Raw genomic sequence first — 13,154 nt, forward strand, 5'->3', positions numbered from 1 at the left:
GCCCTCAGGGGACCCTCACTGCTTCTCAGGAAAGGCCAGACGCCTCTGTTCACCGTTTGCACAATTCATGGAGCGGCTGCTCAGTGTGTCAGGGGCACCCCAGGCGAACAGCAGAGGCAGGATTCCGGTGTTCTAGCGGGGAGACAGACCCCAAAGTGGCAAAGGAAGGAATAAAGGGGAATTTCAGACAGCAGTAAGTGCGGTGAAGAAAACGGGATGATGGGATGGAGAATGGGGGACATCAAGGGAGGTCCCTCCAGGAGGGACCAGAGGCAGTCGCGTGCGGACCAGGAGCTAGGAGGGTGCCCACCACCTGGCCCTGCAGCCCTGCAGCCTCGCCCCTGCCCCGCTCGCCCCAGCCCTTCACAGCCACACCACGTTCTCCAGAGGGCGATGCGGGTTCAGGCCGCGGGACTTCCTCGCGGCTGCTCTCTGCCTGGGACATCCTTGCGCTCCAGCTGCCACGTGGGCTGACACGTATCAAGCCATCAGGACCGCGCACCACATCACCCCCTCTCTGATGCCTGTACCCCAACTCTTCCTCCCTCCTGCCGGATTCATCGCTCCCTCCTAGACCCTCCGCTTCCATGGCTGATTCATACGTCTATTTTGCACATATTTTATTAGACATGATGCACCTCTGAGCCTGTCTTTCCATCTCTGCTCCCCAGCACCCAGCCCCTGCGCTCTGCAGGGACCCGAGGTTTGTGACGGGGCTTCTGCGCCCCAGGAGACATGCAAGGGCGTGAGACGCGATGCTGCAAGACAAAGCAGGCCTGCTCTCCCGTGGTCTCGACCTCCCCCGTAAGTCATTTACAACACCCTCTTACGTCACGGCAACCGTGCATAAACCGAGGGGTAAGAGGCAAAATCTGCAAGAACTTCAGGTTCGGCAGTAACAGCTGTTATTATACAAGTCGGGGGTGGCCACACCAGGCCCTGATCTAGGAGTGTCACGTCCTGCATCCGAGGTGAGGCTGCAGCGTGGGCATCGGAGGGTCTACTAGGGACCGAAGCCGAGGCACGTGTACAGGACCCTACACCACACGGAGCACAGAGGGAAGGTTCTAGGGCTGGCGACGCTGAAGCAGGCAAAGGACCAGCGGAGGACGCGGTTGTTACTCACGCGTTAGTGCCGATGTACCAGGAAGTGGGTTGAGCCGCAGTGCGTCACGTGCTCTGTGCTTTTGCGGAAGATGAGATGCTCCCGGGGCGGGGCGCGGGTAGAGCGAGGGCTCTGGAACCCCCAGTCTGGCTGCTCCACAACAGACACTGGGACCCAGCAGGGAGGAGCGCTCCTGCCCAGCACTGCGGTCCGGCCAGGGACACAAGCAGCCCGGTGCCCAGCCTGCGGTCAGGGCCAATCTGTCCCATTCGCTGCTGTTCATGTTGTCATGAAACCTGGGTCAGAAGCTGGCCCTCCCCCCCTCCACTTGCCTGAAATTTACCAAAGGACACTTCCGTGGAAGTGAGAACTATCATCCGCACAGGTTTGGGTACAAGTTCACAGCAGAACGAAGGCCCCCTGAGACCAAGCCCACCCCCGCTGGCCCCTTCGAAGCCTGAACGACAGCTTCTGCAGGAACACTGTCCCCACGTCGCAGCGTGTAACGCCCTCAGGACCTGAAACAGACCTGCCCCACCTGCAGCACATCTGGAGGATGGAGATTCTCGGCTGTCACACTGTGTCCTGACCCTCTGTCCCCAGAGACACTAAAGGGGGCCCCCGCAGACACTAAGTCCTCTGGGACTAAAACTAACCATCACAGCATGCTTCTTCTCCTTCTAAACCCCTGAATATAAACTCCCAGAAGCAGAGTGTTCGGTTAAAGTGTGCAAATTGTCATCCTGGCTCTTCACCTGCCCAGTTGTTTTCCAGTCGCATGGCTGCCAGCAGTGGGATGGCATGGAAACCACCACCTCACTAGGGCGGGATATTCTTAGATCATTATCAGTATTTATATTAGTAAAATATAACTTAAAATATTTTAAAATAATATTTTAAAGTTTTATTGTCATTTTAATTGGGGATGAAAGGTTCTTTGTTACTATGAATTTTTTAATGTCTGTAGTTACTAGTGAAGCTGAATTATTTTCATGTATTTGTTAAGAAATTTTGCTCCCTCCCTCCTGAACCACAAATTCCAGGCTGTTACCCACTGATCTGCTGACAACTGGTTTTCATTCTTGAATGATGACATCATCTAATTCAATGCATTTTCCTCCTCCTCTTTTATCATTTCTGGAAATGTTGCTCATGTAAATAATCCATAAAAAGAAAAAAAACACTGATGTGTGAAAATAAGCATTACATGTAGTTTTATTTTAGAAGTAAAGATTTTGAGGCAAACTAAAAGTCTGTTGATTGTGGGAGGGAACAGCAAAGCTGGTAGGTCTGTCCTCTCCTTAACACACTAGACCACTATTAAAAATGAACATTTGAATCCTATGTAGAAGAATGGAAAACCCTTCTGACATGATGTTAGATGGCAAAATCTTATGCATGCTAAGAGGGCCTCCATAAAAAAATATGTATTTTTACTTACATTTTTATAGTTAAAATTGAGAAATGGGTTTGAAATCATGTATAGAAAAATATACCCCCTAGAGATAAAATTAAGAGTTGAGCAAATTAAAGCAATCCTGAGGAAAAAAGGACAAAGCAGGAGGCACAACCCTCCCAGACTTCAGACTATACTACAAAGCTACGGTAATCAAACAGAGTGGTACTGGCACGAAAAACAGACATATGGATGAATGGAACAGAATAGAGAACCCAGAAATAAACCCACACACCTACGGTCAATTAATCTATGACAAAGGAGGCAAGAATATACAATGGAGAAAAGACAGTCTTTTCAGTTAGTGGTGCTGGAAAACTGGGCAGCCACATGTAAATCAATGAGATTAGAACATTCCCTCACACCACATACAAAAATAAACTCAAAATGGTTTAAAGACCTAAATGTAAGACCTGAAACCATAAAACTCCTAGGAGAGAACATAGGCAGAACACTCTTTGACATAAATTGTAGCATTATTTTCTTGGATCAATCTCTTAAGGCAAAAGAAATAAATGCAAAAATAAACAGATGGGACCTAATTAAACTTAAAAGCATTTGCACAGCAAAGGAAACCATCAATAAAACAAAAAGACAACCTACCGAGTGGGAGAAAATATTTGCAAATGACGTGACTGACAAGAGGTTAATATCCAAAATCTACAAACAGCTTGTACAATTCAATATCAAAAAACCAAACAATCCAATCGAAAAAATGGGCAGAAGACCTAACTAGACATTTCTCCAAAGAAGACATACAGATGGCCAACAGGCACATGAAAAGATGCTCAACATCGCTAATAATTAGAGAAATGAAAATCAAAACTACAGTGAGGTATCACCTCACACCAGTCAGAATGGCCATCATCAAAAAGTCTATATATAGCAAATGCTGGAGAGGGTGTGGAGAAAAGGGAACCCTCTTACACTGTTGGTGGGAATGTAAATTGGTACAGCCACTATGAAGAACAGTGTGGAGGTTCCTTAAAAAATTAAAAATAGAACTATCACATGACCAGCAATTCCACTCCTGGGTATAAATCCGAAAGAAACAAAAACACTACTTTGAAAAGATACATGCACCCCAATGTTCATAGCAGCACTATTTACAATAGCCAAGACATGGAAACAACCTGAGTGTCCGTCAACAGACAACTGGCTTAAGGTATATGTACATACACACATGGAATATTCAGCAGCCATAAGAAAGAATGAAAAACTGCCATTTGCAGCAACATGGATGGACCTAGAGAATATTATGCTTAGTGAAATAAGTCAGACAGAGAAAGACAAGTACTGTATGATATCATGTATATATGAATCTAAAAAATAATACAAATGAACATGTATACAAAACAGAAACAGACTCACAGACATAGAAAACAACCTTGTGGTTACCAAAGGGGAGGGGAAAAGGGGGAGGGACAAATTCGGGGTATGAGATTAACAGATACAAATTACTATACATAAAATAGATAAGCAGCAAAGATATACTGTATAGCACAGGGAATTATACCCATTATCTTGTAATAACCTATAATGGAGTATAATCTCAAAATTGCAGAATCACTACGTTGTACACCTGAAACTAATGCAATATTGTAAATCATCTATACTTGAATTTAAAAAAAAGGAAACTACTGAAGCACTTCTGGAGAACTACAGCAGACAGAAAGAGAGGTGACAAAAGCAAACTCAAACTGAAATAGAGATGCTCACCAATAATCCTGTCTCACTCACCATCACTCCCTCCACGATTTCAGCCTCCATGTGGGCATCAGTTTCACATGAATGCTTTAGAAAAATTTCAAGTCCTACATGTTTGGAGTTACTGGCAAATAGGCAAAACCTCCAACGTTGAATCATCAAATGGCAAGAGTCTGTTGTAATGCCTATATCTTAGGTTTCTTGTAACCATGAAAAAATGTAACATAGGTGAAAGAGTTAGAACACAGTATGATCAATAAATGTGAGACTCCTTCCTTCCAAAAAAAAAAAAAAGAGTTGAGGAAATTAAGACAAAGGCCACACAACAGAAGATCAAACACAGACACACAATCCAAATGATACAACACACTTGTGACAGGTATCTGCATACTTGGCTCCGAGCTTCCTGGTGGCCAAGGCAAAAAGGGAAACACAATTAACTACAAAATGTGCATTCTCCTTAAGATACTAACAGACAGCTGTTACACAGACGTACAGCTTATTTTGATCCTGAGGCCTCCAAGAATGGTCTTCCAAGGGTGACAAGGAAGGGGACACAGTGCAGCCTAAGGCAGCAGTGACACTTAGGAGAAAGGCTCTGTAAAATACAGATTCCTGTTCAAGTGATTTGGGGTGGGGCCTGGGAATCTGTGCTTTCACAAAGCTCCCTGGTGATTTGGATGGACGCTCTGATGCTGGAACGGGCGTGGATCGGGTGACCAATTACCCCCGCACCCCATATTTCCCGCCGTGTGAGCACAGGCAAGTGACTGCACTGTTCTGAGCCAGCTATCCTCATCTGAAAAATAGGACCGTTAATAGCACCTACCCCAGAGAGCTCTCGCAAGGCTCCAAGGAGGTGATACGCATGAAACGCTTAGCAGGAAGCTGGTACACAGAAGACACTGAATACATGTTAGCAACAACCATCATTAATAACCACACTCTTCTGTCCCTCCTTAGATGGTGCCTATGGGGCAGGATTCAAGTCACCCAGGAGGAGCTGGGCTCCCACCCGGCACTGCAGGCTGGGAAGAGGAAAAGCAGCAAATATTTACCAACATCTGTTATTATGCAATCCCCCCCCCCCCCCCCCCCGCTGCAATGACGCCTCAACACTTCCCAAAGGAGCGGCTTCCTTTGCAGCAATTAAAATTAAGCCATTTTTTCCTGCTAAGCCCATAGTAAGGTTTCTGTATTTTCTAAACCCTGTGTCCACAGAACTGAGACCCTGCACTGTGCCCCAGCTTTCGTGACACCTTCAGCAGAAAGAAAGTACCACGGCTGATGCTCGGTTCATAGTGATTCTAAGAGTGCCAATCTCCATCTCCAGCCTTAAAAGCATCAAGCCTCCTCCTCAAAATTCCGCAGATTTCAAGGCAAGCACGGGGCATGGGAGCAGCAGCACAGAACACTTTTTCCTGGGAATTTGTGTTTCCCAGAGGCCTGAGTGGCGGCAGCCTGTTCTGGATGTGGGAGAACAAAACGTACAAAGGGACCGGCTGGAGGGTCACTTAATGCACGTGCATTTAACGCCTGTGTTAACGTGCTAACTACCAGCTCCTGGAGGAGCTACTGAGCATTAATCAGCTTCTCACATGCGGTCCCACAGCAGAGGACGCCCCAAGGGAGACTTAACAGAAGGTTTGTGCATCGCGGAGGTGCCTGCCAGGCAAAAAACACCACAGTCACGGAGGAGAACAATGTACTGACATTAACAACCACGCTAACACGACCTTGGCCCTCCAGGCGCTGCTTCTACAGCAGCTCAGTACCCTGGCCTGGCCTGCTGCCTGCCCAGGTGACAACTAGCCTGAGTGCGTCCAGCCAGGACCAAACAGCAGCGGCTCCACCCCCCCAAGCGCCTCCTGCAGGGATGCACTTTCACCCGTCTGTCCAGGGACTAACCTGGAACCTTCCAAAGGGGCCCCAGGAGGAAGGTGCTGCCACAGTGTTGAATTTACAAACCAGGGGGAGATTCAGAGAAGGCAGTGCTGGCCCAAACCCACCCCGCTGTGACGGAAAGCCTGGGATTTGAACCTACTTGTCTACGTTTCCCCGAAGCCTGTGGTCGGCCGAGAGTCTGTTCGCTCACCGCACTGTTCCAGGGGACAGTGGGAGAATATCTGCATCCCCTCCGGCTCCCGCCAACACAGGCATGGAGTGTTTTGCACAGAAGCCCAGGGCATTGGCTGGAGGCCTGAATGTCCCCTGATGGAAGCCACACCAGTATGAGAAACCGCAAAGCAGAGACTTAGATAAGCCAGGCCCCCAGAGCTCTGCTTCCCCTGCCGCCCAGGCCCGGGGGTTCTGAGGGACCACCCATCACCTGACTCTTAGCCCGCCTCCTCTGAGCTGTGTGACCCTGGGCAAGTTCTTTAACCTCTCTCATCAAGCCTTAGTTTTCTCATCTGTAAAATGGAGATGATGATAACACCTACTCTATCGGTTCCTGTAAAGATTAAATGAAATGAGGGAAAGGAAGCAAGACATACTGTACGGGGTCTGCACTTAAAAGGGAAAGTTGTCACTTGATTACTTTGTAGTGTATACAGATGTCGAATTACAATGCTGGACACCTGAAGCTTCTATAATAATAATAATAAAAGAGAAAGCTGTCGGGCATCCTTAAATGGCGTGCACACAACCCAACTGAAGCAAGACAGTAATTTCTAGAACATGCCCACTGTGTGAGGCATGGGAGCTGCGGGTCTGTAATACTCTGCGATTCATTTACACACGCCGTAAAGGTGAGCTGGGCCCCCATATAGAAAGGGGGTGACCATGATCACAGAGCTTTGCTCCTCCTTTAGTCCCAAGCTGACTCCGACTTCATGCAAATCCCCAGAGCCAGCACACAGAGTCAGGGGAGACCGTGACCACCGCATCCAGAAAAGCCCTAAGAGCGCCCAAAAGATAAAAGAGTAAGGGTCTGGAAATTTTAAAAAATACACAATATGAAAACACCAACTGCACTTCAGGATACGGTGAATGGCGCGTTGCCACAGCAACCAGAGGCTGAATTATTCAGCAAGTGATGGCAGAAGAATCTCTGAAAGGAGGCAAAACAAAGACAAAGGATCCAATTAAACCATTTCTGCAGGGGAAACAAACTGGGCCGGCCAGGAAGGCTACGTCTGCCCACCTGGGATGTGACTTCTCAACCACACTCTCTTCGTGTCTAATTCTGGGGTTGATTTTCCATTTTTAAACATGGTGACAAACGTCCAAGGAGCTACTCTGTTCTAGTCCAAGGTTTAAAATGAGTTATAGATTCCGTGAGTAACAGTCCAGGGCCTGTGTTTGGGGTACCACTTAATTAGGGGTCCTTGGAGGTTTCCCAGTACCCCACCTTTTCCCACCTCCCGTTTGCACTGGGAGACAGGAGTGGGGTCCCCACAGTTCTCTTAAGCCAAGCACCATCACGACCACTTTGTTATCCTTGAATCACATATACTACAATGTTTACTATTTTTTTTCTTTAATTCACTTAATATTCTATCTTGAAAGAGAAGTTGGTTTGTTTAGCAAATAGAAAACCATTATCGCTTGGCATAATTAGATGACAACTGCAAAAATAATACGTGTAAACATCATTTTTTTGACTTGCGGGCAGGGAAGGATGTTTTAAAACATGGCACAAATAATATGGACCATAAAGTATATCAGGGCCCAGGAAACTGCCCCGTGGGCTGCTGTTTATGTTTGTACATAAAGTTGCATTGGCATGCAGCCGCACTCACTCACCACGCATTGGCCATGCGTTAGTGTGACAACAAAGTCGTGTGGTCACAGCAGATACAGTAGGATCCACAGAGCCAGAAATACTCAGTATCTGACTCTTCACAGAAAAAGGCTGCTGACACCTGAAGTACATGATCGATAATCTGACAACTTTAAAAAAAAACTGGGGCTTCCCTGGTGGCGCAGTGGTTGAGAATCTGCCTGCCAATGCAGGGGGCACGGGTTCGAGCCCTGGTCTGGGAAGATCCCACATGCCGCGGAGCAACTGGGCCCGTGAGCCACAACTACTGAGCCTGCGCGTCTGGAGCCTGTGCTCCGCAACAAGAGAGGCCGCGATAGTGAGAGGCCCGCGCACCGCAATGAAGAGTGGCCCCCGCTCGCGCAACTAGAGAAAGCCCTCGCACAGAAACGAAGACCCAACACAGCCAAAAATAAATAAATAAATAAATAAATTTATTTTAAAAAATAAAATAAAATAAAAAACTTTTGCATATCAAAGGAAAGCATGAACAAAATGACAATACGTCCTGAAGAGGGCGAAGAGGTGTAATTCACAGACCTGGAAAAGATTGGAAGCTGCAATTTCTAGAGTAAAATCCTCAAATCATTAAGATAAAGAAAACTGCAGGTAATGTACATGAAAGGAACTGAAAAAAAAAAACAGAGCTAATAAACACTGAAAAAAAAGTTCAGTCTCATTAGAAACGAGAGGAAACCACGCCTCCTGCGATGGTGCATCCCAGCCATGAGATAGGCAACAAGGACACCAAGCTTGATCTGCCAGCATATCCCCTTGGCCGTGAGATCGATGCACCTGTGTTTCCACCCCGCCTTCCTTCCCACCCATATGCATTTACTGAGCACCCATCTGGTCTGTACCAAGCCCCAGAGTGGGTACCAGCCACACAGGAAGAGGGCTGACGATGTTCTCCGGGAATACGGAGCTCAGGGGAGCTCCCTCCCTCGTTACCCACAACTGTATCCTTGCAACGGCCACGGCGCCTGCCTGCCCCTCATTTGAGTAAAGTAAGCCTTTGCTGAATGACCAGACACAGAGTGATAAGTGCGTGGTGGGTTGACAATCTCACTGCAATCAGGCTAAGAACGTCCAACCTGGAGAGGCCCCCTCAACCCGTTAATATCAGGGAATTCGTGAAAATCCCCCTCTCAGCCCAGAGACTGATCAGGTCGGGGTGGGGCTCATCAATCTGTATTTTAAAAAGCTTCTCCATGGTCTGGGTTCAGAGCCGATGCAGGAGGAGGGGCTGAGGACCGGGCTCCCAGGCCCCACCAGCCGTGGTGAGCAACGACTTACTGAGCCCCTACTTTGTGCCGGGGCTCGGCCATACGCCTTCCTTATGGGATCTCCCCCCAAATTCACAATGACCTTGAGAGCATCAGCACCCCACTTTATAGACGAGGAAACCAAGACCTGGGCAGGTAAGGCTGCTGGTCCAAGGTCCCCCAGCACGTCAGCACAGAGCAGGGATTCGAACCGGGGTTATGTGATTCCAAGCCCTCAGGACCCCAGCTGGGGACCCCCGCTGCCTGCAGAAATGTGCGCCACGCTGAGCCCGCCCCTCCTCCACTGTGATCCCGCAGCTGGTATCATCCCCATTTTATAGGTAAGAAAACTGAGGCCCACAGAATCACAGCATCTGGGCACTGGGCTTCACCCACTCACACTCATTGCCCTCCGCTCTGAAAAAACTCAAAGGATTTCGGAGGGTGGGAACATGGGGTCCAAGCTCCCTGGCAGAGAGCAGAAACAAGGGCTCGTCCACCCGAAACGAGGAGCCCTGAGCCTCGGGCAGAGGAAAGACCACCTGGAGAAGAAGTCCAGGGCGACCTTCAGATCAGGGGTCCTCGACGGGGGGATGGCTCCATCCCCCAGGGGACACTTAGCAGTAACTGGAGACACTTTTGGTTGTCACCATGCGGGGGAGGGTGAGGGGCCGTGAGCATCTCCAGGGTAGAGGCCAGGAATGCTGCTAAACGTCCTACCGCGCACAGGACGGCCCCATCAGAGTCACCCAGACATCAGGAGCCCCGAGCTCGGGAGCCCCTGCTTCCGGCCCTCGCTCCTCCAGAGGGCGGGGGCCGCCACAGACCAGCAGCACCGGCAGCCCCCCGGAGCTTGTCCACACCACAGGCCTTGCTTGGTTTCTATAACCAGTGCGTCTCCACAGGGAAGAGTGGCCCCCGGGGGCATCGGGCAATGTCTGGGGACAGCGTCGGCTGTCACAGGGGCGTGCAGCCTGCAGAGGTTGCCAAGCACCCGGCAGTGCCCCGATGGCCCCCGCGGTGAACAGCCGTCCGGCCCTGAGCGTCGACAGTGGCGAGGCTGGGAAACCCCGCGCCGGGCACTGCGTTTGGAGCCGGGACAGCGCAGTGTGGGGAAGGTGGGACACCCGAGGGGTCGGGCTGCAGGGCCGGGACCAGCCCCCACTGTGTCCACGCGCCACTTACTTGGAGAGTTTCATCTCAATCTGCTGCCGGATCTCCTGCCTCTCTTCAGCCGTCCTCCTGGGGAAGATATTGCGGTCTTCCAGTTCCTGCTTGCTGGGCCGGTTCCTCAGTTTCACTGCCAGGAGCTCCTTCTTGCATTTCCTCGGCAGCGTTCCTAAGAGAAGGGGCCACGGGAAAGCGGGTGTCAGGCAGGCGCTGGCTGCCAGTGTAGCCACAACCTCCCACCGTCCTGCAGGAAAGAACCTGGACCAGAGCCATGGGGGCGCGTCTGGCAGCTGTGACGCCCTGCGGCGAACGGTGGGCAACGCGCCTCCCTTCACGAAGGGCCCACACACAACCACGCCTTCCACGGGTGCGGGATCGTTCATGCATCCGGGGTCTCCAGAGACAGTCCCGAGCCACACCCTTTGCCCCCGAGCGATTACTAATAGCACCACTTTATCTTTCAGAAGTGTCCGAGTGCAGATCATAAATTACAGTTACTTTACCCATGGTGGTCCGTCCCCCCAATCCCCGTCACCCCCCTTCTCCCCTCTGCCTGTGACCCCATGGCCATGTGGGTCCTCTTTCATTCCTGGAAGATCCCAACTCAGGGTCTCTGCACCATGTCTTTCCCATGCCGACCCCCTGCTCCGCCTGGACCCTCCAGGGCCGGCCACCTCCTGAACCACGCCGCTGGCCTTGAGCCCTGCCCTCAAAGAGGCCCGATGGGTCCTCCCAGCACCATCACCCACCCGATGAACTCCTCCCCTATCTGGTCTCTTTCTTGTTCACTCGTTTATCCTCCATCTCCTCCACTAGCTTTTAAGTTCGACAACAGTCTGTTCTCCTGGGTCCTGGAACAGTGTTGACGCAGCAGGTTATCAAGGAACACGGTTGAGTGAGCCTGGTTCACATTGACATTGACGTTTAGTTCTACGCGCGTCCAGAAGCAGCAGAGTGACATCGGTGTGCACGTAAGGTCTTAAGGAACGACGTTTAAACGTACTGAAGAGCAGAAAAGGGGGCTGGCTGCGTTCACGGGCAGAAAAGGAAACGGCATGGGGCTGCATGAAGAACAGAGTCCTTTCCTGCCCCCCGGCAAGCGCACGTGCCAATAACGGGCAGGGAACTCCGGAGCACAACGCAGACTGCAGTTTTGCGGCATGTGGTTTTGCGCTTTTACTAGGGCATGGGTTTAAATCCCGGGGGCTCAGACCATCATCCGATGAGGTCAACCCCACAGGTAAACTTTATTTCTTAAGTATAATGGCTCCCCAAAGAAAGCCCATTCCTACTGTGGGGTACAGGAATACAAAGCAAGAAATAAGTCTAGTAAGGTGATAGTTTAACAGAAGTCTAGGATAAAGTAAGATATAAAAAATTGGACTTGACTGAGGCTTGAGTTTCTAATATGAACTTGTTTGCTGTGTGTCTTATTAGAGACAAAGAGAAAAATAATGACCCCCAAAGCCATTTCAGCCAGGACTCCAGCCCGATTTTGTTTTAATAGCTTTATACATGGCTAGAGTCCTGTATTTATAGAATCATGAAAGCGTAAGGCAGTCACATGCATTTTTCTGTTGATCTTTACTGCATGGTCTAGGGGAAATTGAAAGCTAAACTGGCATTTATGAACTGCGGGAGTCTCAAAGGTCTCAGGGCAAATACTTCGTGAATGTCAAAGGTCTGATAGGTGGCGAGAAGGACTGCCATTTTTAGACAACTGTAATATGCTAACCATGAAACTACACTGAATGTGGGTTCATCTTTTTAGCTTTTGATAAAGAATGTCTTTAAGCCTACTGCAACTGTCTCAGCATACTTGTCATTACAAACTTTAAGGATATTTGTTCTTAACTGAGAGAAGGATCCTTTCATCAGAGATTTCTAGTTGTAATGAGAATTCACTCCACAGGAAATCTCTGTGCTAAGAGCAAGTAATTCTCCTCTGCTTATTCATCCAGGCCCTAAGAGCACAACATGGCACCCAGTAGGGCCACGATGAAAACGTCTGGGCTGACGGTCTTCCCCAAGCTATCAGGAGCTTAACAGGTTTGGCTACTTAAAAGTCAAAAAGTGAAACTTCCAGACAAATAGCTTAAAGTGAGGGCTTTTCATGAAGTTGAGTGGCACTTCTACACAACTGATGGAATTAATCTAAACGAACAAGGGATCCAGAGCAGGATGTGACACTGAGAAACAGAGGCCAGGAGACCTTCCTGTCCTGACGATGGGAACAAGCCACCCTCTCCCCCAAAGGCCCCCAAACACACTTGTGATCCTACCTTTGGGGCCAGAAATCCCACTTCCCAGAGTCTGCTCCCAAAACAAATGGGACAAGCACACAAAACACACATAAGAGGGTGTTCACTCAGCCTCATTTACGAAAGAAAGAAATTAAACACAGCCGAAATACGACAAGACAGCATGTGTTAAATTATGGCGCATCTGTATCATCTGAATATCGTGAACCTATCATGAACCTAAAAACAGTGGTATATACATTACTGAGGGACAAAATGACAGACATGATATGTTGCTAAGAAAAGCAACTTGTAGGAAAGTATGTACGTTTTATATATAAATATATCTGTGTATGTGTTGGCATCTAATTTTGTAAGTATTTATAATCTTATAAATCAGCATAGAGATGCCAGGAATGGATTTTACTTATTAATTTTGGTTTTCTGT

The 13,154-nt window shown here is 49.0% G+C and overlaps 1 protein-coding gene across 5 annotated transcripts in view; it reads right to left on the minus strand.

Moving 5' to 3' along the window:
• PHACTR3 (phosphatase and actin regulator 3) overlaps window positions 1-13,154 on the minus strand; it is a 224,610-nt gene that overhangs the window by 25,910 nt on the left and 185,546 nt on the right. For all 5 annotated transcript variants that reach the window (XM_036824252.1, XM_036824249.1, XM_036824248.1 and 2 more), the window contains one exon: window positions 10,482-10,635. In XM_036824252.1, the coding sequence (XP_036680147.1) occupies window positions 10,482-10,635 (154 nt within the window). The remainder of the gene's footprint in view (window positions 1-10,481; window positions 10,636-13,154) is intronic.

This window comes from Balaenoptera musculus, chromosome 15 (assembly GCF_009873245.2).
Source record: "Balaenoptera musculus isolate JJ_BM4_2016_0621 chromosome 15, mBalMus1.pri.v3, whole genome shotgun sequence".
NCBI classification, from domain to species: Eukaryota; Metazoa; Chordata; class Mammalia; order Artiodactyla; family Balaenopteridae; genus Balaenoptera; species Balaenoptera musculus.